The 27,184-nt window shown below is 40.3% G+C and overlaps 2 protein-coding genes across 5 annotated transcripts in view; both read left to right on the top strand.

The window, feature by feature from the left end:
• Nucleotides 1-3,726, top strand: part of dlgap4a (discs, large (Drosophila) homolog-associated protein 4a) — a 154,072-nt gene extending 150,346 nt beyond the window's left edge. For all 3 annotated transcript variants that reach the window (XM_088330758.1, XM_088330757.1, XM_088330759.1), the window contains 2 exons: nt 1,172-1,318; nt 1,387-3,726. In XM_088330758.1, coding sequence (XP_088186884.1) covers nt 1,172-1,318; nt 1,387-1,611 — 372 coding nt within the window. In that variant the 3' untranslated portion in view covers nt 1,612-3,726. The remainder of the gene's footprint in view (nt 1-1,171; nt 1,319-1,386) is intronic.
• Nucleotides 3,727-7,920: 4,194 nt separating this feature from the next.
• On the top strand, nt 7,921-25,491 carry LOC148368728 (6-phosphofructo-2-kinase/fructose-2,6-bisphosphatase 2-like). Of its 2 annotated transcripts, none has more exons than XM_088330760.1 (16): nt 7,921-8,058; nt 8,410-8,576; nt 9,185-9,310; nt 13,069-13,165; nt 13,247-13,313; nt 13,389-13,463; nt 13,546-13,602; nt 13,730-13,854; nt 16,265-16,472; nt 17,746-17,892; nt 17,967-18,071; nt 18,150-18,279; nt 20,242-20,304; nt 20,387-20,451; nt 22,119-22,316; nt 23,295-25,491. In XM_088330760.1, the coding sequence occupies exons 2-16, from the start codon at nt 8,531-8,533 to the stop codon at nt 23,337-23,339; spliced, it is 1,554 nt and encodes a 517-aa protein (XP_088186886.1). In that variant the 5' UTR covers nt 7,921-8,058; nt 8,410-8,530; the 3' UTR covers nt 23,340-25,491. The 2 variants fall into 2 exon arrangements, with proteins under 2 accessions (XP_088186886.1, XP_088186887.1); XM_088330761.1 differs by lacking the exon at nt 23,295-25,491 and adding an exon at nt 20,763-20,792 and having other exon boundaries at nt 22,119-22,263.
• Nucleotides 25,492-27,184: the final 1,693 nt, after the last annotated feature.

Raw genomic sequence — 27,184 nt, 5'->3', positions numbered from 1 at the left:
GGAAAAACGCTCAACCTTTTTTTTGTCCTTCCGCAAGACACGGATCACATCCTTTCGCGAACAAAGTGTTTATAGCAACTCGGTAAAAGCGCTATTAACGTATAAATACATTTTCAGAAGCATTGAGTGCCAAACCGTAAAAACAGTTTTTTTCTTTTGTTGTATATAAAACTATTCTAAAGGCTCTCTCTCTGCTGTTCAGTAAGTATCAAGCCTTTGGAAATGATTTAAGAATGATAAATCACCACAAGATGGCAGGAATGCCGTTGATCAGATTTTCGTCCACGCATCAAGGAGCCCCCAATTCTTCGTGTTGCTAAGCTTCCTCTTTCCAGCGATTGAGTGTGTGAGCGGCCCGAGTGATCGAAAATACTACACCAGAAACACTGGTCGCTAAAAAGTTCTTGCAAGGTTCATGCATAAGTTCAGTGTTCTTTCAATAAAATGTTATTTTGCAAGCGAAATGCCCTTGTGTTTATGGAAAGAATATTTTATTTTTGAAGCATTGCAAATGAGAAAAAAACACTGAAGTGAAACACATGCTTGAAATGCATCCCATCACCAAAAAACTGTTTTTCTCAGTTTTCTTAGAGAAAAAGTATTTTGAAGAACCTAAGACATGGTTAACTGTTGTTTACTAAACAATGGTAAAGGCTAAAAACATCCTTTTTTGGTAATAAGAAATAGGGTTGTAGCTTTCTTTTGATAAGTCATATGCTTATATAGCAACGGAACTTAATTTTCTTAATTTATTGGCCTTAAAAATTAGTCAAAATGGCTGGCACCTTCTCTTCCAAATTCAGAGAAACTGAACTGGATTAATTGTGTTAATTAGACTAATCTTGGCTGTAAGTATTTTTTATTATACCCTGGGTTACATTAGCGTTGGTGCAAGAAGCCACAACGGCATCTGCCACAGAATAGAATGGCAATCAAATTAATATGAACTTAAAAAAATCAATTCTTTGAATTCATATTAAAAATATTCACAATTTAATATTGCCATGTCGCTCAACCCTACACTAAGTAAATGAAGCCAAATAATAAACAGTCTGAAAATATGATGTAATAAATGATGGGTATTTAATTGTAGTTTCGTTTTATTGCGCATGTTGACACTAATCATCTCAAAGCCGCATATGTTTTATTTTATATTTTCATCATCCCTCAGAACGGGAACGCTAACCCACGGCCAACAGCACAGGACCTCGCCGGGTTTTGGGATCTCCTGCAGCTCTCGATAGAAGACATCAGCTTGAAGTTTGACGAGCTCCACCAGTTAAAGACCAACAACTGGCAACTCCCTGAGAAATCAGAGGTAACGTTCCCATGCAGGTACTGTAAGCTTAACGCTTGCAGAAAAGTGACCCAATAGGATCTTTACAGGTCGATAACAAGCGGCCTCCGTCATCCGCGCCAAAGAAGCAATCGAAGCCGAGACTGTCAGCCGGGAAGGACCGAAGTGTGGATTCCGCCGTGGACAAACAGCGACAGGAAGCCAGGAAACGCTTGATGGCAGCAAAGCGCGCGGCATCCGTGCGACAGAACTCTGCCACGGAAAGCGCCGATAGCATCGAAATCTACGTCCCCGAGGCACAGACTCGTCTCTGATTGGGCTGTCATCAAAGTCTGACTGAACAGAGTCCACGGATGCACCTCTTTGACTCGGGATCCAAGCATTGCGGTCAGCCTTTGCTTGCATGGGACACAAATCCACAATGCAAAGTGTTTATTATGATGGTTATTATTGACATGATGCTAATTATAATCTCCAAAAGTATATCCAGACCGTCTGAAAGACGCACGGGCGCTGCAGAGAATCACCTCCTGGGAGTGGCCCTCCAAGTTGTGGCTTCCTGGTTTACCACGTGAACTCCCGTCTACACACACTCAGGATACACATGCAGGTGTACTCACTGACCACCGAGTCTTCCTGTTCTCTATTTCTATACGGCTGCCACTCTTTTGGTGTACTCTTTATCGTGTAAATGTTCTGGGAGGTGGTTTGGGTTGCAGAGAACCAGAGAAAGGCGGTAGCATATATAAATAAAATTATATTATTAAATAAAACAATGTTCATTTGTAAATGTTGTACAACAGATTAGTTAGAGCTGCGTGTTCAGTATAAAGGTAGTTTTTTTAAACGGATTAAGTACATGGCCTGTGATCTCTGACTTTTGCCCTTGACCTTCTCTCACAAATGCACACTACATTACCTGTCTGCGAATATCGTTTGAAGTCTTACATTTGTTTAGAGGTGGTATTTTTAGGAGGTGCGCTCGGCCAACAGGCTGCGGAGGAATGTATAGCACATATGCGGTTGCGGCTCATTCCAACTTGATCACTGCACTTTCACCTCCGATCAGGTTTTCTCTTTGATTTCATGCCTTTTGTTCACCGAATCATTACGACTAGCTGCAACGTTGACGTAGGGGACCAAGACGCGCACTACTTGATATTGTATGTTATTCTCATTTTTCCAGAGAACGTGTGGGAGTTTTCATACCACTGGAGAGGAAATGGTAAAGCAATAATGAAAAGGAGTTTTATTGATGCAGGACACATCCAGTTTTAAGACTTTTTTTTTAATGTTGTTGCCTTTGAAGGCTTTCTTGGTATGAAGGATGAATGCTTTTTATGAATCTCAGGTTGAAAGCTCAAAGTCAGCAGTAATAACCACTATGAATCAAATGGAATTGTCTTAAAATCGCAGATTTGAGCTACGTAAACGAATCAAATCAGTTTGCAACCCAAATTATTTTTTAAACTGTGGTACTTCCTTCGGCCCCCGAATTGAAAGATGTCGACTCAGTCGCTAAAATTTCAGCCTGGAATTTTAATCAATTGTGCTGCAAGGGTTTCCCTTTAGTGCCAAGATGGCAGTGGTCCACAACTTCTGTGATATTTTTATTTATGGTGTTTATTTCTTAATATACTATTGAGTCTTATCAGCGGCTGCCCGCAGCATTTCCAACGGTACGAACATAAAACTTGCCAGTCTGTCATGAAATCTAAATACGCTTTTAGGATCTTGGCTCAACCCCTACTGGTCAGCCCCCGCATTACTCTATTCAACAATTTGTTTCGCCCAGTTTCGAATCTACGCATTAATAACAATATTGAACAGTCAATGTTGGTAATGCATCCCATTGTTGATGTTTTTTCTTTGTTTTCTTTCTCATTTGTTTGTAAAGCATCAACAGTGGACACAATCATTTCATTGTCTAAGGAAATCATTAAACATCCATTTGCTATATGTGCTGGTCCTCATTCTTTTTAAGTATTTTTGTAAATGTTAGATTAGTTTAAGGTTTTGTTTTCATTCTGGCTATACATTTTAAGGTATCTTGGTCAACTACTCTGAGTTGTAAACTTAGATCTCTTGTTTTGATAGACGGGGTTGAAAATGATGATCCCTTTATGCATTTTCATTATGGCGTTGGAAATGCAATATGTTTACCTTGTACTGTACTTTCCTGAGTTTCCAAGGGCTACAAAAGGGGTTAAGTATTGAGAAGGCAAATCTGAAGGCCATATTTCCAAATTCATCCTTGACATGTCGTCAGGGTGATCGCGCAACACAAAGGCAAACTTAAGTTGTCCACAATCGATTTCTACACACTTGGCACGGATCTTACACCGATTGGTCAATGGTGAGGTGATGGCAGTTTTGATTGCAACATGGCATTTTTCTGACTTGTCATATTAAAGTGAATTATCACTCTACGTTGCAAGTGTTTTATTATATTTTGCTGATCACTGCACAATTCCTTGTGAATTTTTGGAATTCATTTATTAACTGCACAAGTTATTGGGCAAAAGAGGAAACATTCACTTTCCTTAAACACTCTTCATACATTATATACGTACGCACATAATTTTCCCTGGGGACAAAATTCACGCTCATACTTGTATCAAAATCTTTCAGCATATTTTCTTCAAACATATATATATACATGTATATTATTTAAACCTTGTTCTTAGCATTTGTAAATGGATGTCTGATCAAATTGAAAAGCACATTGATCTGAGCTTGATCGTCCATGAGAATAAAGTGTAAATGCTTGGTCGAGCAATATGTTAAAACATTTTTGGAAATTTAAAGTATGAGAGATCTTGTTTTGATCAATAGTGTGAAAAGAAAATCACAAAAATAATAGAGTCATTGAACTTATCGAGCTTTTGAAGTCAAAGTACGAAAGTAGAGGAGACTATTTGTGGCATTTGGCGCCTCCTAGTGGTCAAAAAGTTAATTTAAAAGAAAGTTATGGATTTGAATATCAAGCAAAAATATAAGCTATCATAAAAACATGAATTTGAAAAAAAACTGAGAAAAGCTGGGTAATTTTGAGTCTCGATAATTGTGTTGGAGTGTATTCTTCCTGGTGCTTAGTAGCACTTGTTTTCGGTTGCACTACAGAATACAGCAACAACAAGCGCTTTGGGAAGTCATTGACTTAAAAAGCGCTATATAAAAAAAAAAAAATGCAGATCATCTAATGATTAGATGAGATTCTAGTCAAATAATAGACATTTTCCCTTTAATTAAAAAAATAAAAAATACAGTACTCAGTTTGGTTCTGGGCCCAGATCTATACTTTCTGTTCTCAGGCAGGCCGGATCAGTACTATAAATAATTTTTTTAGCCTACTCTACAATTAATCATAACAAATCAAAATGGATCTTTTCTAAACACAATACATTTATTCAAATAAAATAAAAACGATTTTCCTGATTGGCAGAGTGTAAACACATTCCTTATTTTAACAATTGGATAAATGCAGTTTTACATCTGAGCCAACTCACCGCGCTAAACAAAGTTTCACTTTTCGGTTTTAATGCTACCACATTCTTACAATGATATTGTCATGGGTCCATTTGAACTCCACTGATGGGAGTCATTAGGTGACCATACATCCATCCGATATCTGCACCGCTTATCCTCAGTAGGGACGCGGGGTGCTGGAGCCCATCCCAGCTATCTTCGGGCAGTGGACACCCTGAACTGGTTGCCAGACGGTCGCAGGGCACACAGGGACAGACAACTCATTGGCCCATTCACTCCCAGGGACAATTTGGACCGGCCAATTGACCTGACAAGCATGTTTTTGGAATGTGGAAGAAAACCAGAGTGCCTGAAGGAAACCCACGCAAGCACGGGGAGAACATGCAAACTCCTCACAAGGGGTTAGATCTCACGACCTCAGAACTGTGCCGCGCACGCGCCAATCACTGTGACGCCGTGCTGCCCAATTAGGTGACCAAACCCGCCAATTCCAACCCCATAATGCCGAGCGCCAAGTAGGGCAGCAATGGGTACCAATGTTGTAAGTCTTAGGTCTGACCCGGTTGAGACTTGAACCAGCAAACTCCCAGGCTCGGGGCAGGATCCCGACCCACAAGTCAAGTCATCTTTATTTATATAGCCCTTACTCACAAAGTCTCAAAGGGCTGCACAGACCACAGATTATTGCAAACCACCGACTATTATGACACCATCCCCCTGATCTAAGACCTACGTGACGGCAAAGAAAAACTCAAAAACCTAAACATGAGGATGACCAGGCTGCAATGGAGGTTGCAATAACAAATAATACACATATATTATCAACATGAATTATAGGTTATTCGAATGTTATAGAATAGAAGTGTGTTTTAAACTTGGATTCAAACATTTCCTCTGAGGTTGCGGATCAAAGAAGAGCATTTCACAGCACCGGGACCCGAATGGAGAACGCTCTTGGACCTGTGGATCTCTTCTTGGCTCTTTGGAACACCAGTAGACCAGCGTTTTCATAGCGAAGGCTCCAGACAGGAACCATAGGGGAAATTAAATCTGAAAGATATGAGGGAGCTGCCATGTCCTGCACGGTTGTCATGGCGCCCAGCTGGCCCCGCCCCTTGACACCGGCTGAGACGCATTGGACTGATTGCTTTTGGAGTACTTAAACGCTCCTTTTGGGACTGCCCGTGGCTAAAAGAGGGAGCAAATCCATGCTTGACCGACCGCCTCAGACACCAGGAATTATTATTTTTTTTACAATTATTTTTACAGGATTTGTTTGACAGTTCTCTGTAACATTTTGTTTCTTACAAATATAGTAACTACTGTATTGCCAAATATTGATAAGCATTATAGCGTTATTGTACAGAAAAATATATTTAATAACTTATTTTGTTTGATACTTGTTTGATGATTATAATCAGCATTTTTCTTATATCAACAAAATCAAGTTAGAACCTATTAAGATATTTTTTTGTTTTTTTCCCACTGGCAAAACATGTTTTGCTCGTTTTAAACTATCATTTTGATGTTTTTCTAAAAAAAACAATATTGTGTCACGGTTGTCCATGGCGTCCAATTGGCCCCGCCTGTTTGGCGCCAGCTGACTGATTGGCTTCCTTCCTATTTAAGCTCAGTGCTCTCACTCACCCTTTGTCAGTCCGTCAACGAACCTCTGCAAGAGGTGTGTTTTGACTCCGTCCGGTTTCCTGCTTGTGTTTCCTGTCCGGTATCGTTCCCGTCTACTTCGTCCAGTTTAATATCGATCTCCAGTATCGTTACGGCTATTTTGTTCTGTTTGATATCGATTTCCTGTGTCTGGTAGCATTCCCGTCTAGTTTGTCCTGTTTAATTTTGATTCCAGTGTCTGGTATCGTTTCCGTCTATCCTGTCCTGCTTTTTATCGGACTCCAGTCTCCAGTGCCTGATATCAATCCTGTCTGTCTCGTCCTGTCCGGTATCGACCCCATCTGACATATCTGCTCGTGCAAGTGGTATCAATCTCGTTAGCCTCTGGCTTCCTGTCATTCCACGCCAGACTGCTGCCTTATGTCTTCCGCCCAATGATCGCCGAATCACTGGCGTTTGGGTTAACGTGCATGACTGCCCCATTTCCCGTAAAATAAAGCTTGTGTGAGAAACGTCACGCATTTGGGTCCTCTTCCTGTTCCGGTTCGTGACATATTGAATAAAGTTTAGCCTGAAAAACTGGTGGAAATGTAGTTAAATCCAAAATTACAGCAGAATTAACCAAAATGAAAACCACAATAACACAATGACCACAAATGATAAGGCAGCATGATAAATTAACCTTTAAGAAATGTATGAATGAATAAATGAAGGAATGCATGATTGAAGGAATGCAAGAAAGAAAGAAAGAAAGAAAGAAAGAAAGACGGACGGTAGGGAAGAAAGGAAGGAAGGAAAGAAGGAAGGAAGGAAGGAAGGAAGGAAGGAAGGAAGAAAGGAAGGAAGGAAGGAAGGAAGGAAGGAAGGAAGGAAGGAAGGAAGGAAGGAAGGAAAGAAGGGAAGAAGAAAGGCAGGCAGGCACGCAGGCAGGCAGCAAGGCAGAATGGATGGATGGATGGATGGATGGAAGGAAGGAAGGAAGGAAGGAAGGAAGGAAGGCAGGCAGGCAGACGGGCAGGAAGAAAGGCAGGCAGGAAGGCAGGATGGATGGATGGATGGATAGATGGATGGAAGGAAGGGAGGGAGGGAGGAAGAAAGAAAGAAAGAAAGAAACAAAGAAAGAAAGAAAGAAAGGAAGGAAGGAAGGAAGGAAGGAAGGAAGGAAGGAAGGAAGGAAGGAAGGAAGGAAGGAAGGAAGGAAGGAAGGAAGGAAGGAAGGAGATAAGGAAGGAAGGAAAGACAGAAAATTGGGGCCTGGAACTATTATTCTTATCATCTAATATTTGGTATGCCTGGTATCTTTTATTAAATAAAGTCTGCCCTGACTCAAGAAAGGTTGAAACACCGATTTGTTGTAAACGTCAGTCATTATCCTCAGCCTATCATCAACACTAAAAAAATGTAGCTCTCGGGCGCTCCCTGGCCGACAATTCGAATGAGTACCCACGATGTCTCGCGCCTTCACGTTTTACTCTGAAAATTCTGACGGATGTTGTAGTCGCTGTTGTTGGGAACTTGAGCAGGCTACGCTTCCTGCTAAGACACCGGGAAGAGGAGCCCGAAGAGGCAGGAAGGTGTCAGCAACTGATGCGAACAAGGTTGAACAAAGGAGAAAAGAACATTGCTCGACACCTGTCTTACAGTCGGTGAGTTTACAAAGTTTATTCTTTATTACATTGAAATAACAAACTCTGTCTTTTGGACCCTAATGTTGAAAAAAACTGAAATAACCGAACTCTTGAAGTCTCGGGCAGAAAGCACACCCATCGCCATGCACTTGTCTCTATATGTTATAGTTTCTAGTCATGTGACAAGTTTCACTAAAATTGTTGTGTGAATTGCTTAAATTTTAACTCTTTGTAATACATTATTACACGAAAATATGATGGACGATATTTCCCCTTCATTATAAGCGGAATACTTAATGTTTCGTCAATGTGCCCTATTCGCAGTGTCAATAGTTTCCAACAATGCTTTAATTTCTCTTGCATTTTCAGAATAGTGGATGCCCATCTCAGCCAGATTCCCGTAGAAAGATGCTGACTTGATTGTGACAGTCACCAAGGATTACCAGGCATCTCGTTCGTCGTCGCTGCCCGAAATCATAGACCAGCAGACATGGCAGACGGATCACTGGAGTCCAAAAGAACCGAAAAAAAGTGCTGTGAGTTGGGTCTTTTTCTCTGTGAAATCTAGACTCGCTTCAGGTTCTGTTAGTATTAGCTTTTCACAGTTGTATAGTAACCCAGGTAAAATGTTACAAGTCATTCAACGCCACAAGAAAGGAGACTTTTTAATAGATCGTAAACATTAGCATTATGGTTTATTTAAGGATTAGGGTCAGGTCTGGTCTTGTCAGGTATTTGCTTCTTTCCATTATGAAACCGGAGATTACATATTTAAACCTTGGTGTGTTTTTTATTAACCTGAGCTGAACTGTCGCCCAACCTATTGGTTGAAAAAAAAAATAACCGGCAATGCCAGTGAAACATTAATCTAAATGTGGTACCAAAGTACTGGTTTGTGTTTTCCCTAAGCAGACCTAGAGATATGCTCAGCTGAACAAAACAATAATTATATAAATATGGATGGAATTCCTTACTTCCTTAAAAACAAGTCTATCACTAAGCTAAGTATATTAAAACCATTTATGATCTCTATCTTATTTTTATGCTTGAACAACATTTATTGATTAGAAATGCAAAATATTAAATCAAAGTCCAATTGAGTGTGCTTTTGCGTATGATTAAGAGTAACATACTGTTTTTGCAGCTTGGGCCTCCTATATGACCAATTCCCCAACGGTGATTGTGATGATTGGGTTGCCTGCTCGGGGGAAAACCTACATGTCTAAAAAGCTGACCCGCTACCTCAATTGGATTGGTGTGCCGACTAAAGGTTGGTATCGAGTCATTCAAACATGGTGAAACACTAATTTGCTCTGGTGATTTGGAAAAATCCAATTGGTAATGTTATCCATACATAAAATTATATGAAATGATATGATAATACTTTATATATAATCTTATACAGTCATTTATAAATATAGAAAGTGAGGGTAACTACTGTATCTGCAGGCCCCTAAAAATACAGATTCTGCCCTACTTAAAAACGATCGTCCAGATCAATTTGTTCGTATGTTGCTTCAGTGCTATATTTTGTATGTTTAAGGCTTTTATAAGTAACTACTAAAACATAGACATTTCGTAAAATAATATGCTCTATACAGATAAGGTTGAGTTTAACTTACTTTTGGAAGATGCGCTTCAAGTGTTCCTCCTCTTTAAGAGGCCTAGGTCAGAAATGAGACGCATCTTGACAGGGATCTGATTCAATAGCCGAGGAGTGGCATCAACAAAGGCTCGGTAATTAAGTATTGAGTGACATTTTTCCCTGTCGTGAAGGCAACACCGTCAGTTGTGATACCGACGGACATGTCCCAGCTTAAGCCGACTGGACTCAAATATGACTCCAGAGTGGAAAATGTGTTCTGCAGTTGTAGTAATAACGAGCCCTCTTGTGCAGGTGGGCATGTGTGAGACAGGGACTTTACAACAAGTAAAACGGCTTTGTTATGTCAAGGAGATTGACCCATTTGTAAAGCAAAATGACCGCCTGCTTTAATTGAAGCTGTACTCCGACTTATGGTGTTGTTTGACAGCAGTATCGTTTTATAGATTTCAATCTGCAGATTGATCGGAAACCTCTCCGACCATGTCCATAACTGCAGGTTAGATGGAGTCCTCAGCAAAGATGTGGGGCTCTTTAATCTTTGCAACACGTTGTATCACCTGGTAAGATGCACCAAGTGACTGTTCTTGGTTCGAGCATGGACTGAGCCACTTTTCGATGTCGTCTTCCGACGTACTCAACAGTTGTGTTGTTTACAAATTCCGCTTGACGCTTTCATGCTATTATGTGGCGGCACCTCGTTAAACAAACACACTGATGCTTTTGTCTTGAAAATAATAAAATTCGGATCTCATATTCTTCGCTGTATCTGCTTCGCAATGGTCAACATAGCGGGTGTCAACTCAGGTTTGTGGCGCATTATCACAACCTCCTGTTTACGAGTGGAATTGACCCATCCATTATGATCCATTATCTGCACCGGTTATCCTCAGTAGGGTCGCGGGGGTGCTTGAGCCCATCCCAGCCATCCTCGGGCAGTGGGGAGGGGACACCCTGATCCGGTTGCCAGCCAGTCGCAGGGCACACAGGGACAGACAACTCACTCGCTCATTCACACCGAGGGACAATTTGGACCGGCCAATTAACCTAACATGCATGTTTTTGGAATGTGGGAGGAAACCGGAGTGCCCATCAGAAACCCAGGCAAGCACGGGGAGAACATGCAAACTCCACACAGTAGGTCTCATCTCACAACCTTACCACTGCGCCACCGTGCTAACCCTCAGTTATTATTATTCTGGGCATTATTTTGGCAAAGCAAAGTCAGATTCAGATTCAGATCTACTTTATTGTCATTCTAGTACACGTGTATACAGAACGAAATGTCGATACATCTGACCCGCACAGTTTCCTCGAATGTACAGATATAAGTAAAAGTTGTATTGTATTATGGCTACGTATAGTATTTTACCATACCATAGTGCCGATAGTGCAAGAGGAGTAGCTAACCAGATGTGCAAAATGGGCATTGAAAACAGGTCTGCAACCCACTTTTGGGTTGCGACCTACCAGTTGAGAAACACTGTCCTACACCATATAATACCATAAGTAACAAACCTGATGTTGGACCTATTAATGGTAATGATTTTGAAAACAGAAACCGAAAGAATCTGGTATTGTCAGTGTTTTATTACTCAAGATTAACCTTCCACATTCTTGTTGGACTTTCTTAAAAGAGCTAATTAGGGCTTGACTGTCTTACCTTGCCTTACCTTACCTTGTCTGAGTTGCTCGAGTCAATTCTCAAAATTGACTGATCAATAATAAAAGATCGTTGGGATTTACTTGAGTCGTGATGTCAAATAGCAAGAAGCCAAAAAACGACCCCAGGGCATTTATACCTTGCCTCCTTTTTGCAGTGGCCCATCATAGATAGTACTGACTAAATATTTGCTGTCAGACTAACCTTATTTCAAGCTGTATTGGCCCTTGTTAAGGTTAGAGATACCAAGCACCCAAAAAATTCCAGGTCGTCAACCAAAACCTTCTGTTTGCTTCTTTTCCTCAACAGCATATTAAATTATCGTTCATTGTGTACTCTAAAGCTACTGGGTCAAAAATGACTCAATTCTGATCAAGCGTGGGCCGATTCATTTCTTGGGTTAATTTGACCTTACTTTCAGCGTTGTTCTGGAAGAAAAGAAATACCTCCCCAAAGTTGCTTTTGTTTATTAAATAACTTACACAAAAAGTAATTTGTTTTGAAACAACAACTGCCCCAAATTAGTTTTTTTTTTAAAAAACAACTACAAAGTTGGTAATATAGTACAAAACAATTCCAAAAACTGAATCACTTCATTAAGCAGTGTCTGAAATAACGTCTGCCCGGACGCCCGGGGCATGCATCTTTTATGTCGGGCGTACAACTTACACAACGTCTCTGCCCGGGTGTCCGACAACTTTTTCAAGAAAAAAAAAAAATTCGTTTTTATTTTATTTATTTTTTTAAATCAAGCGTTTGCTTTATTCCGATTTCGAAATCTTCGTTCGGTTTGGAAATTTTGGTTCGTTTGGCACTTTGCATACTCGGCAGCCAATCAGAAGACTACATCGAATAACTTTGTGCTTCCGGACTTTCCCGAGCGTTATAAGGTCGGGCATTAGCTTATCATTTTCCAAAGTGACGCACAGAGAACACAAGAAAAATTGATAAGTGGTTAGGAATCAGCCCTAGGAGAAATATTCAAAACAAGCTAACAAGATTGATGACGCTACAAAACGTAAACGTACATGAAAAGCATCATGGAAAGAGGAGTTCACGTGGCTTGTAGCAGACGACGCAACGCTAACATTGCATTAATGAAGATGAGTAAATACAGGTACATTTTGATGGCAGATGGACAACGGCGATGTCATATACATGCAATAAATGTTATAAGTAGATTTATAATAAACTTAATTTTAAAGTGTCGTTCTGTTATACATTCTTATTATCAATCCTAAATACTTTGCAACAACGGGGTTTTTGCAATCAGTCGTCTTATTGCGTTTCAAGTTGTGGAAAAATGGGGCAGGCATCTTTATGGCTGGGCAGTCAACTTTTCAGAGTTGTCTGCCCTGGTGTCCGGTAAATTTTTGTCATGAGTTTCAGACACTGATTAAGATATGTCGTTTCCTTTCAAATCATTCCAGATCGATTGTCATTGAGCAAAACTGTCTACCGAGTGACGCCTCCAAAGTTACCCTTACTGTATTAAACGACTCAAGAAAGTATTGTTACAAACAATCCTAGAATAGTGTCCAAACATTCAATGTCATTTTGCCTTTCTTCTCAGGTTGTGCTCTTATATTCGTAACCTGCTTGTTGTAAACTGTTATCAACCGTAATGCTCCAAGATGTTTTTCTTTTAGATCTTGTACTGCATGTGATTGTGTCCCTATAAACACAGCTTCACTTTTGGAATGCGGGCAAACTGGTTTTAAGGGCGCAGTTAAAATGACATAATGGTTTGGTTTCCCTACAGTATTCAACCTCGGAGTTTATAGGAGAAAAGCCGTCAAGTCGTACAAGTCTTATGACTTTTTCAGACATGACAACGAAGAAGCCATGCAAATAAGAAAGTGAGTAAGACTGGCCCAGTTAAATGTTAACTAGCAAGACCGTGCCAACATTGTGACATTAAAGTAACTTTATTTAAACAGACAATGTGCCATAGTGGCACTGCAAGATGTCAAGGTCTACCTAAACGAGGAAGGAGGGCAGATTGCTGTAAGAAAACAATAGCCGACTCTTTAAGTCTCAGGTTTCTCCTGACATGCTCTAAAGCCTTCTTTTTTATGACAGGTATTTGATGCTACCAACACCACCAGGGAGAGGCGGGAGCTCATTCTTGACTTTGCAAAGGATAATTCATACAAGGTCAAAACATTCCAAGTCTAGCAAAATACAGATAGTCAGTTTAATGAAATATGTATGATATGTATGTATTCATTTGTTTCAGGTATTCTTTGTAGAATCTATATGTGATGATCCAGATGTCATTGCTGCAAACATCCTGGTAATTCATGCGAAATTCTAAAAATTTAATAAAATACACACACACTCACAAAACAACCACATTTTCACTTTGGTGCGCCTCGCAATTGTCAAGTTAAAATTAAGCTATCATTTTTTTTTTTAAACAGGACGTCAAAGTTTCCAGTCCAGACTACCCAGAGAGGGATAGGGAAAGTGTCATGGGCGATTTTATCAAAAGGATCGAGTGTTATAAAGTAACTTACCAGCCTTTGGATCCAGATGAACATGACAAGTAAGATTGTGAACGTAATCTGTGCCTTGGAATTATGCAATTATTTCCTTAGCTGTTTTATTCACTTGGGATTAAAAATAATGGTCATTTCATATAGTGGCCAACAGAGGGAGTTGACGACTCAAGTGAGCCATTGGTATACGGCAAGAATGAAGGCTTTGCCAAATAGCAGAAACGTTTCTTATTTCATGATATTTTAAACTTTTTTTCTCCATTTGTCCATGAGACTAATCATCCTGAACATTATAAAGAGTATTGGATACACTATTCCCTATATAACTCCACTCATTTTAAGGACTATTTTTGTACTTCCTGTGGTGAGGAGCCCTCTCCTCGTGAGAGGGAAGATAATTCTCCCACCGTAGTCCGCTGTGTGTCGTAAGAGTGAAAGTGGAGGGAGCGAGGCGACTGGGGATCCTCTCCTCTCTATCTCTACTCCCTAAGAGACAGCAAGGCAAAGAAAGTGGGGCGGGAGACCGAAAGGTCTCGCAAACCCTAGTTCTAGGGTCACTAAATGTGAGAGGATGTGGAAGTAAAGCGACTAAGTGGAAGAAAGAGGAGATCTGAAGGATGATGACTAAAAGGAAGGTTTATGTGTTAGCCTTGAGTGAAACTATTTTTACCAAGATTAGGAAATTAATACTCAAATTGGGAAAAAGCTTGCTATGTGCCACAAACTGCATAATAGTCAACATTGTGTTTCATTCAATTGTTTTGGTCATTTTCTGTGCTTAGTTTTTGGATGGAGAAGATTTTTTTCTTAATTTCAGGAATGATTTTGCTCGTTTTGTTAGAGAAACAGGTCAAGATATCTTAAAAGTAAGAACGAGAATGTACCGTATTTTCTGGGCCATAAGGCACACCCTTAATATATTCCTTTTGATATTTTTGGCATATACAGGTTACAAAGTACCTGACGGGAAAATATTGCCTCTAGATCCGAAGTAAAAAAATACAGTAGAGTACGCATATGCTGTTTGCTGCTCCCAGTTTCTTGCTATAGCTTTGAATCTGCCTGGCAGCCCAGTGTACATGCGTGCTCCCAGCATGCTCTTTGTGTCACCGTCGCAGCTCTAACTTCAGAGAAGAGGAGAATATCCAGCAAGATAGTAGGGGGAGGAGGACGCAGCCATCATTCAATGAGTCCAAATTAAAGGCATTTTAGCAAAACTCCATGAAGTCTCGGAATTTGTGGAAAGGAATCACCCGGAAAAAGTGTTGACAAGTCAGGCTATAGCTACGTCTACTTGGCGCATTTCGGACGGATTGTCAAAACTCTTTTCAATAAACACGAGGCAAGAAGATGAATTAATATTTTGATTATGTCCTTTATTCTTAGTTGTTTTTACATGATGTGCCTTTCTTTTTATGTGTATTATGCAGTAATCTTATCTTAATATGTATTTGTTTTATGTTCTGATTGATTAAAACAATGTACTGTACTTTTGGGGGGCTTGGAACGGAGTTGGGCATTTACATACAAAATATGTCTCTGTTTTTGAGGTTTTCAGGTTACGAAGCTACTCCCAGAACAAATTCATTTTATTAAGTAAAGGTACCACTGTATAAGGCATATAGGACTACAAGGCACATAAAATTAAAATTGTAATAAGAGAAAGGGTAGCATTTAAAAAAAAAGAAAGAAAATAATGAACGCTTATTTCCATCCATCCATCATCTGCACTGCTTAGCCTCAGAGTCGTGGGGGGTGCTGGAGCCCATCCCAGCTATCTTCAGGCAAAACATGAGTTTTGACAGTAATATTTACAACATACTCATGAAATTTCAATTTTTTTAACCAACAAATCCATCCATCCATCAATTATCTGCACGCTTATCCTCAGTAGGGTCACGGGGGTGCCGGACCCCATCCCAGCTATCTTCAGGCAGTGGGCAGGGGACACCCTGAGCTGGTTGCCAGCCAGTCGCAGGGCACACAGAGACAGACAACTCACTCAGGCTGGTAGCTGGATTTGATCCCACGACCTTAGAACTGCGCCGTGGCTGGCGAGCCCTTCTGCTGCCGTGCCACCCTTTAACACTTATTTATTAGTACATAAATATTGGGAAATCTGTTTTTGCAACTACATTAACTGGATTCATTCATAGATGGTTAACCCACATGCATTCCTGAATGTATTTACTGTACCTGATATATCAGGTCTATAAAGTGCACTTTGGAATTTCGGGCAAATTTTTGTTTTTCGGGTGCACCTTATAGTCTTGAAAAGAGTAAAATCATCTGCCAATGGGATGAGATTTTTTTCTTGCAGTGCTGGTTTGAGTAATCATTTAATAGTGGTCAATTACACAAAGCCCTCCTCCATTTTTTTTCTATGTAGATTTTATTTTCAATTCTCTTACTATTTTCCTGACTGCAGAAACCACAGACGTTATTTTGTTCTTGCAGGAACCTGTCCTTTATTCAGGTCATCAATGTCGGTCGTCGTTTCCTGGTCAACAGGGTGCAAGATTACATTCAGAGTAAAATCGTCTACTACCTCATGAACATCCACGTGCATTCCCACTCCATCTACATCTGTCGACATGGCGAGAGCCATCACAACCAGGAGGGACGTATTGGTGGGGATTCTGAGCTGTCAGACAGAGGCAAACAGGTTGTTTTTTTGTTTATTCTTAGGGTGATATATCTAAAATAGCATAGATTCCAGACTACAGAGCAAACCTGATAAAATGCCCCGTTCTCTAATTTAAGAATGAATTTGTACAAGCCTCACCGGATATTAAGACACAGGGTTCTACAGCCATAAAAATGAACTAATTCTCATTCCATTTCTTACTTTTTAATCCCAGCACATCCCATATGCGGGGAACTGGGTAACTAGAGTCCTTTGGCTGCAGAACCCCAACAGCGCCATGCCCCAACACACCTGAAACCGTTTTCAGCTGCATCGTTTTCTGATCTGCTCCGCCTTGTTTATGTCATTCGTTCTCGGAACATGTGACCAATTACAATGGTGATTACAAAGAGGAACACATATTTACTACTGTGCCAAAAGAAAACGTGAGTTTCAGGGCTGCTTCGGATGAAATTTGAGCCCTTTATTTCGAGACGACAGCACCATGGCAAACATATTTAGGATTAGAGGAAAATTCAGTACCCTGACATTGGTGCTGATGATATGGAAAGAGGAGAGTAGCATTTTTGATGCATAATTGCCACTGGTGTTCAATTTGGATGTATAAATTCAGAACTGGATTTGTTGAGCAGCACGGCGGCACAGTGGTTAGCGCGTGTGCGGTCATGAGATCGAACCTCCTGTGTGGAGTTTTCATGTTCTCCCCGTGCTTGCGTGGGTTTCCCTCCACATTCCCAAAAACATGCATGTTAGGTTTTTGGGCTGGCCCAAATTGTCCCTAGGTGCGAGTGAGTTGTCCGTCCCTGTGTGCCCTGCAACTGGCTGGCAACCAGTTCAGGGTGTCCCTGCCCACTGTCTGAAGATAGCTGGGATGGGGTCCGGCACCCCCGTGACCCTACTGAGGATAAGTGTGCAGATAATTGATGGATGGATGGATTTGTTGGTTAAAAAAGTTGAAATATCATGAGTATGTTGTAAATATTACTGTCAAAACTCATGTTTTGCCCCCACTATGTTCTATACAGATAATGTTGGCAAAAATATGGACGGATTTCTCTCTCAGGGCGTCATAAATATTTCCAGACGTCACCACTTTGGTTTGTGTTTAAAACACATGCGATTTGGAAAAGAGCAGCTTGTGGTTCTCCTTAGTGCCGCCAGAAAAAACAAGACGATAAGCCGCACAGTATTTCAAGCAGCAGTGTTGAAAATGTTGTCAAAATGTAGCGGATTGTCCTCTGGAATTTACGGTATGTTAATTTATTAACTGTACTTACACCCTCCTCTCCAGTTTTCTGTAGCGTTAAAAAGTTTTGTGGAAGAACATCGCCTGTCAGATCTGAAAGTGTGGACCAGTCAGCTGCGGCGCACCATCCAAACAGCAGAGGAGCTCGGCGTTCCCTATGAGCAGTGGAAGATCCTCAACGAGATTGACGCTGTAGGTTCTCCAAGGTCTTGGAGGTGCCATCATTTGCCCGTCAGTTCCTCCAGTTGTATTGCTTTGTATTGCAGGGAGTGTGTGAAGAGATGACTTACAAAGCCATTGAGGAAACCTACCCAGATGAATATGCCATGAGGTACCAGGACAAGTATCACTACCGCTATCCTGGAGGAGAGGTTATTTCACATTTTATTTGTGGAATAGAGTCGATATCAAATATCACTTGCTTTGAACGTGATATTTACCTTTTTCAGTCCTACCAAGACCTGGTACAGCGACTGGAGCCGGTTATCATGGAACTGGAGCGACAGGGCAACGTTTTGGTCATTTGTCATCAAGCTGTCATGCGCTGCTTACTTGCCTACTTCCTGGACAAGAGTGCAGGTAGAAAAGCATTCAAATAGCGTTGGAGTTTGTCTTTTAGTTGCATGGAGGGAAGTTGCTTCCAGTTTAGTTTCTCTATGCGGGGGACCAACATTATAAGACATTAGTGAACTGTACTCTATAAGTGTTTTTTCAAATTATAAAATTAAAGAAAATTACGACTGTTAAAATATAATTTTTAATGTATGTTGTAATTCCGATATAAGTTTAGCCAATCGTTTGTGGTAGTTAAAGTTGGCATTAGGGGCATTAGAAATTATTTATTTAATGAAAAAGCAGAATGTCCCTGCGTTGTCGGGCATTTTTTCTGAGCTAGGTTCTTGGTGTTGTTATTGAGCTGAGCTGAAAGTGCCGCCTTCCGAAAAAGAGGTAGGACTCCCATCTCTAATCGATCGTCCGAAGGACCCGGCAAGACCTACTCGAGAGCCCAACTACCCCTCCTGCCCGGCACTCTTATTCCTCTGAGGCCCAGTAACAGCTTGTAGAAGTACTTTCCACTCTGTTGTGAAGCCGCCCGCTCCGGACTACAATGGCCAATTGTATCGCATACGTTTCAGCAAACCCCAGCCCTTGGAGTAGAATGCTCGGCAATGCCGCGCCACATGTTACGATTCAGTAGACAGTAGAAGTCGGCAAATGTGACAGGCACCCAAGAAACAGACATCATAGGACCGTATTTTTTGAAATAATGATACCATGTGTAAATGTGGATGGGGAAACCAAAGTCTATAGGAAGTCTTACAAAATCTGACGAAGTGAGGCAAGTATGGGTCTGTAGAAATTCATCTTTGGCAAGGAGAGAGTTGAGGAGCAAGATGAGAGGCCAAAGAGTTAGCAGGACATAAGGGAAAAATCAGGAGATGAATTCAATAATACAAATTTGACAGGTCAAATGTGGATTGGGTTCCTCTAACCACAAATGATCTACGTCCAAGCACTGGTCGCTTGTCTCCAGTAGCTTTTATGGGCTGCAGTCTTGATTTGGAAGTGTGTTCAACTTGGTTGATTGTAATCCTATGGAAGGGTGGCCCAGCATCGAGGAGGAGGAACAATTTAACAAGATTCCGAAATGTTTCAGACAAAGTTGCGAGGACCACTTTGATCTTCTGTCTTCAATTAAACTTAGTCACAAATTTCAAATCTATCTTAAAACTAGAAAAATTACAGCTAATATTAGCAAGATTTTCTGCCAATGGGCTTCGAATTTATTTTGTCGTGTGTACTTGCGTTAAATTGGAGAAATCATTTTGCACTTTTTAATCATCGTTTTCTTCATATACGAGGACGTAAAATATAAGACATTTAAATCTTAAAATAAAATAGGAAAAATAATCTGCAATTGGGACAACAATTTATTTTATACGGTGTTCTTTACCCTTAATTGTGGTCAGTAACACAAACAGGTCATTAAGAATTAAATGTAATAAATGGCTCATGGTTGCATCATTTGTAATGGAAAAGTGCATGAAATCTTCTGTGTTAAGTTTATTTTGTTTTTAATATTGTACACCTGCAAAGGGTATTGCATAGGCCACCAGTTTGTTACTTTGACTAGTATGCACTGTTTACATTATTGTCCCTATCAGCCAATCATCTTGCTATTTTTTGAATACCCTCAAGGGCGAATCTACTTTCATAATTCAGGAGATTTGACCAAAAAAGGGCTCTGTTGGAGGGCTTTTATAACCGATTGGAATTCTTATATGATGTTCGGGTCATCTTATCTTCTCCTTGCCGATTTAAAATCATTTTAAGTCTTCTCCTTAATTTGAGAGTCAACTATAAATATATTATAGGACGAGAGCCACATTTGGAGCAGAAACAAGTTTGGACTATGAAAACAAAAATTAAGTTGGCTGTTTTTTGCCAACCCAATGGAAGCATTATCATAGTATGAAAACGTCATTTAGTACCAGGCACAGAAGATGGTTTGCAAAAAATATTTTTCTTATTTTTTTGCAGATGATCTTCCCTACTTGAAGTGTCCCCTGCACACTGTCCTCAAACTCACTCCTGTGGCTTACGGTATGTCCTCTTACTTGTGTCAAGTCAGCCCAACCTCATATTAAAAATCCATTGGTGGTTATATTTTATGTTGTATGTGTAGGTTGTAAAGTGGATATGTTTGACCTGAAGGTGGAGGCTGTGAACACCCACAGGGACAGACTGTTTGTAAGTGTTTGATGACAACTGATAAGGGAATCCAGGGAAGGTTCCTGCGTCAAAGTGCCACTTGAAAACATCAGTTGCACGTCATCATCATCACTTCTTTTTATTTGGTTCTAAATCATCTTCTAACTGAAAAATTTGCAACATGACAAGAGAAAATGTCACAGTAAGATGTGTCTCGAGATTTTTGGGACTTTTGTTATTTTCTTTTTACCCAAGCTCACAATTTACTGTTGCTGTCTTTTTTTATATGCATCCCTGCTTTTTATATTCTTATTTGGTTCTCCTTGGTTGTAATTGTCTGTTATTTCTAGTGAGATGCTCAACCCGGAGTCCGAGACAGAGTGAGTGCTACTATGTCACCTTATTGAGGGAGAACTATTTGTAAGGGTTGTAGCAACCTTCTGGCTTTTCTGCTTGCCAAGCGAACAGATTTCAGAACTGGGCCAGGTGTCAGAAGTTGATAGCCCAGGGGTTGGGAACCTTTTTGACTCGATCACCGAAGCAAAATTATTCATATATATATATATATATATATATATATATACACAATACTATTTTTTTCAATTCTTTTCTGGGGCGGGGGATAGAGAGAGAGAGAACCACATTATATATTTTAAGACAAAGTTCAACAAAACCGCCAAACCCGCTCTCCAGACAAAAAATAAATAAAAACAAATTCTTCAGCACATTTTATTACTCTATGTGACGTCTGATGATTTGATAAATTTCATGATATAATAATAGCCCATGTCCCATATCAACAAATATACCACTTAAAATCGGTCTTTCTCCAACAGTTAAAAGTGGGGTGCGTCCTTTGAGGTGTCTTTAAAAAAAAAAAAAGTATAGAGCAACACATTTTCAAATAAGGGACAGCACTTTTAAGATCACTGAGGCTGTAATTTTTTGTAGTAAGGTAATGTAATAATTGTTTCAAAACAAGGTACAAGTAGAGGTCTATTGTAAAAATGTCACAAAACACTGCAAATGAGAAATATTTGCATGTATTAAGAGTAGTGCGCTATATGTGCAGAGATTGTCCATCCCTGACCACTCACCCAATCAAATTTCTCTGGGTGCTTGGCTAGTGTTTTTGGATGTTTACAGTTTGATCTGTGAGTTTTCATCATAAAGTGTCTTAACATTGTTTAATGAGATCCTCCATAAAGGATTCCTTAGAGACGTACGACCAAAATAGGGTCTGTTGGAGTAAAGTGTAGATAAATCTTTCACTTATATAATTTGGATTGAACATGCCTTTTACTGTTTTGCTTTGGTTTTGCATACTCTGAAGTTGGAAAGTCTCAGAGAAAATTACTGTCGCCCTATTTTTTTATCTCCGAGCCAAATTTACTCATCATAAGAGCCGTATGTGGCTCACGAGCCATACGTTTCCAACCCCTGTGATAGCCTCTTCTCTTTTGGAATTGGGCAATTTGCAGCAAACGTAACCTACAAAAGTGGAAGCTTGAAGAATTCTCAGCATAGCTCAGTGTTGGGATTTCACTCTCCTTTCAAAGCACTCTGGCATCGTTTTTGCAAAGTCTTAACTGCAGAAAACACACTCTCATAATGCTTTTCTTTTTAGTCAGTCTAGTAGTTGGTTGCTAATCTACAGACTTCAGTGCTTAAACATTCGACCTCTCTGTTATTTTTTTGTGGAATAGATAAGGGAGAAGGACAACGTTCCAGCAGCTTTTTTCCGGCGAAATAGCTTCACTCCGTTGTCCAGCCACGACCAAATCAAACGGCCTCGACTTTACAGCGTGGGCAATCCCCCGCATCCTCGCTCTTCCCAGACTCCCATTTTGCCTAGCCTGCCGTTTTCGGAGGCAGCAGAGAATGTGGAGCTGCCAGAAAGAGAGGTCAGTTTTCTACTTCTACACGAGATTTGCACTTGTATCATCAATGCTGTTCATTTTTTTCATCGCTGTTTAATTTGGTGATTTTGCTACTTTGCGGAATATAATCGTGCATTGTGTTCTGCATTCTGATTGGCTTAAAACAGTCTCTCCGCCTCTTCCTGACCTCTGTGTCAAGGTTCCGGTCAATTTTCTACCGTAAAGGCGAACCTAATTATAAGCCGCACCCAGTACTTTTTGAAAGGAAAAACCATTTTGTACATAAGTCGCACCTAACTATAAGCCGCATGTGCCCACATTGAAGAGATATTTACAAAGAAAGGCGGTACACAAGAAGAGTTTTGATAATGTACGGTACCTTTTGATATTCAAATACGCGTGTGTATAATGTCAACAGTCACTGAAATATGTCATGCCACTTATAATTGGAAAGCTTAAACTCTTGGGATTCAAGATATGACCAAAATGTAATTATCAGAGAAACATCACAATCTGGCTGAAACGAGATACTTGAAAACTATAAAGCCGGCATAACTCACCATTATGCCCCTTGGGTGTCTTGAACTTCTGTGAATGTTGCTAAAATGGCTTTGTTACATCAAGGACAATCCATAGAATCCAAGCCAAAGAAAGCCAAAGAAGTGAGAAATTTGCGTAATGTTCTGTACTTAAGAATGCCCGTCCAATCGACATATTTACGTACATAGCCTTGGATGTTTTAATTACATTCAAAACTTCATGTTATCAGATTTCATAATGGGATTTGGTATGTTCGTTAACTTTCCAAAAGGGGACGCAGTCATTCCATCCATTCCATAGTTCTGAGATACTCGGAAGTCAATTTTGTGCTTCTCCATCCAACCAGGGAGTGTTTAGCTCTGACTGGTGAGCTCATGTGTCCAAATTGGAATAAGTTTCTTCTGTAACTGTCCTTTGGCGAGGTGTTTCGATGAAATCTTGACCGCCTTCTCACTTTTGCAGGACTCCCTGAACGGCTTCAGTGCAGCAGAAAAAGAAGAGGGTTAAAATATTTTGTGATTAAGCCTCATGTACGTCCATCACTGATCAAAGGTCTGGCTCAGCCTTATTTAATGTTCAATTTATGTTGCAATTTCTTGTTTGTTTTTCCCCCACATTCAACATCAACAAGATTGCTGAAGGTTGTGAAATAGTCCATTTATTAGCAGTTTCCCTAATGGATCAATTGTAAACTTAAATGTTTAGATTAAGTTAGCATTTCCGTCCAATTTTGTTGCACCACTCATGTTTATGGTGACAAAAGCAACAGTGGTGCAATTACTGCAAATGAAACTATTCTCCTACATTTTTAATTAAACTATTTTTATGATAAACCTTTGAAGAAAGCCATTTCTCCGTGGATAATACCAAGTTAAAACATTCAATTTATTGAGCACTTGAAACAGCCTCCTTAACCTGTAAATGTTGGATCTACTTTGTGTGTCATTTTATCATTGTTATTCTTCTTATTATTATTATTATTTAATGTGTTGATAACATTTTTGTTGCCTCTTGAACTGTACTGAAAAACTTATGTTTCCATGACAACCTCAAGACTACATTTCTGACATTTTCTTTCTGGCATTTGTGGTTCAAACCAGACTTTTGATGGGTATATCAGGGAATGTTCACTTTAAAAAGTCAAGTCATTTTTATTTGTATAGCCCTTAATCACAAATAGTCTCAAAGGGCTTCAAAAAAAGAATGTCAGTGGATTTTGCCAAATGTAGTTGCCCTTTTGTGATGTGTTTGACCTTTTATTTTCACACTGGGTTTGGATGGCAGATGTTGTTGTGGATGGGCGCCACTTATTTTGGAGAGGACGTCGTTGGGCGTCGCCCCAAAATATTCGCAGAGAGGAGGTATGGCAAAGAGGGAACATTCTTTACTGCATTCGAGCAGCAACGTACAAACGATGTTCGAAGTTCGTCCAAGAAACGTTGGGCTTTACACTGTGCTCAGAAACATCTCGTGATGTTTTTCCCCTCGCTTAATCAAACGCTTGTGACTTCCTGCCACAACATTATCTCATGACTCCCGTCAGATGTCTTCACACAATAGGCTACTGTCAGCTTGAAGGCTGCTGATTTACAGTTAATCCACAACAATGTCCTCTAAAATGTCTCAACTTAAGGATGAGCAATTTTAAGAACCATCTGGTGGATTTGTATTGTGGATGCTTGATGAGCATCACTTATTGAGAAAAATCAGGAATTATTTGCCACAAAAGATACTATGCATTGCGCTGAACATTAAGTTTTTTTTTTTCTTAACAATTATTTCACCACCTGCCTTCCATCCTTTCTGAGTTGAGCTAGTAAATGAACTAACTCAAATCTGTATTTCGAAGTCACGTTGCAGGGTATTTCTTATAATCATGGAGACAATCCGTTTGATACAGGCACACTCATGTCAAGTATTATGAGAGATAAATTGCGCAAAAGTGTTCTTTTTAATAAGCTACGTTTTTGACATTGTTTTGTTTTTATTTTTTGGGGGCGCCATTGGCTCAGGAGGTAGAGCGCTTGTCTTGGGATCAAGAGGTCGCAGGTTCGATTCCCGGCTCCTCCGAGTTATAAGGCAAGACACTGAATCCTTAATGCCCCCGATAGCAGGTAGTTGCCTTGCATGGCTTACGCTACTATCGGTTAGTTCGTGTGTAAAAGGGAAAAGTGTGAAGCACATTGTAAAGCGCTTTGGGAGGTCTTCATTGTCTTGAAAAGTGCTATATAAATGCATTTTACATATAACCTGCGTTTGATTTCACGTCACTTGGCCATCTTTTGGCAAAAGTACTAGTATTGCACAAATATTTATGGCTGTTATGAATGAATCAAAAACATTGTATTTCCATAGCCTTTTGCTTGCTTGCATGCGACTCTGATTGCTAGTGTGTTTAAGGACTGTCTGGGAATTTGGGATTATGACAGGAAATGCATTTTCAGATTACATTTGTGAAAATTAAACACGATACTCAAGAATTTTCTCGATTGTCGCATCTAATACTAACACATGAAAAGGATTACTTTAAAATTTCAGCCTTGGGGTCGGATTCCATGCACTTTTGATCAAATTGAAACAATGTGATGTAAAAGATTCACCCTGGAGTCTCAAACGTTCTCATCTGTAACTAAGTAATAAAATATTCCGTTTCAGTCCATTCCTTGTGCATTATTTTATGGTAGCGATTCTGGGTGTATGTGTGTGTTTGTGCGAAGGTGGGTTTGCATTAGTAAGCAACCTTTTTTTGAAAAACGTTATATTACTCGTCCATCACTTTTTTCCGTAATGTGTGTGTCATGCTACGTATTAGCGAGATTTAGCCATTAACTGATTTTGGCAGGTAGCTCGTCTTAGTCAAATAAGCACAATATCCCTCTGTTTTAGAAGTGGCTCTTTTGGCTAAGCTCACTTAAATTTGACTGATCTTTCGGCTCCAAAACGGCTCTTCAGATAAATGGGCCAGAATGAAAATGAAGCCCTCCAAATACAGCAGACTGTCATTGAGAAGGGAAATCAGGATCGGGAATACCATCTTCATCGTTGGAAGGAGGGAAATTTTCCCTTTTGTCAGAACAGCCCCTTTAGAGCCTGGGGAGGCAGTACACTGTAGAGCTTTCGAACAATCAGATGGGGAGGACCGCCATGAAACAACTTATGGACGGCCTGGCAATTATCAACCAAAGCCGACTCCCAGGGTGATACAAGGTCTGGTGCTACCAGATAATTCTCGACAGGAGGCTGATTTGGCCATTGAAAATGAGTGAGATCTCCTCATCTGCCGAGAAGAGGATATGTATTCATCAGAAAGTGTATGGGACTGCCACGTTGGCTTTCAGAATCAGGCCTCTTTGGGAAGAATGCACTGCAGCTCTTGTTGCAGTTGCTCGGGCTGGGATACATGCAGGAAAAGACCAGGCTTGTCCTTGAGTTAAAAACATCAGCTGACCAGTCATTGAGGGATGCCAATGCCAAGGTCCCCTCTGGCAGAAAGTCAATAAAGCTAACAGCAGGCTCCAGCACTAAGAGTCCAGGCAGGTAGAGCGGGCCTCAGGTGGGGAGAAGTGTCACGGTGGTGGTCAAAAGCCAACAGGGCGAGCAAGGAGATGCTGTTGGCAGAGGGTTCAAGGATAGAAGAGGAGCCCTACAACATCAAGACAGTGTCACAGAGCCACCAAAGAAGCTGGACAACTTGGGAGGGAGTTTTAAACTAAAAAATTAGCTGGCCCGATCTGTGGAAAATGCCACAGACAAAATAAGATTTGTCATTTGTACAACGTATGACGCACTCCTATTTCCACGCAACCTTCTCCAGTAGATCGGGAATGAGGAATTCTGCTCACACTGCAATACCAACACTGCAAGCCTACATCTTGTCGTGCTGCAAGATCGCACTTTCCCAGGGCAGCTATAGATGGCGACACGATCAAGTCCTGGGGAAACTGGCTGAGGTCCTGGAGGAGCACAGAGTGAGAGTCTATCTCAAAAGGCAGCTCCAGTTCCCGACAGAGATCATGATAACATCTCTGCACCCAGCGACCTCAGTGGGGATTCCACTGTGTAAAAGAAATACTCGACCTATATTTATTTATAAACATTAACACTGATATGATGGTTCATGTATAATTGCCTATTATGCAAATCCATGTTTTTTTTTACAAAATGAAATATTTTTGTACCACTAGGAGGCACTAAATTTTACACACTGTCGATTTAACATGATTTAAGCTCATTCAACACTGTTAAGGGACGCAACTTTCCATTTGGGAGCAACACATTATGTTTTGTGGTTGGCAGAAACACTATTACTACACCATACCCAGTTTTTACTCAAATATCTCTAATATAGTACA

Source organism: Urocampus carinirostris, chromosome 3, assembly GCF_059441175.1.
Source record: "Urocampus carinirostris isolate Australia breed hairy pipefish chromosome 3, RoL_Ucar_1.0, whole genome shotgun sequence".
NCBI lineage: Eukaryota > Metazoa > Chordata > Actinopteri > Syngnathiformes > Syngnathidae > Urocampus > Urocampus carinirostris.
Note: the sequence above shows the minus strand (reverse complement) of the source record. Positions and strands in the feature narration are given on the sequence as shown.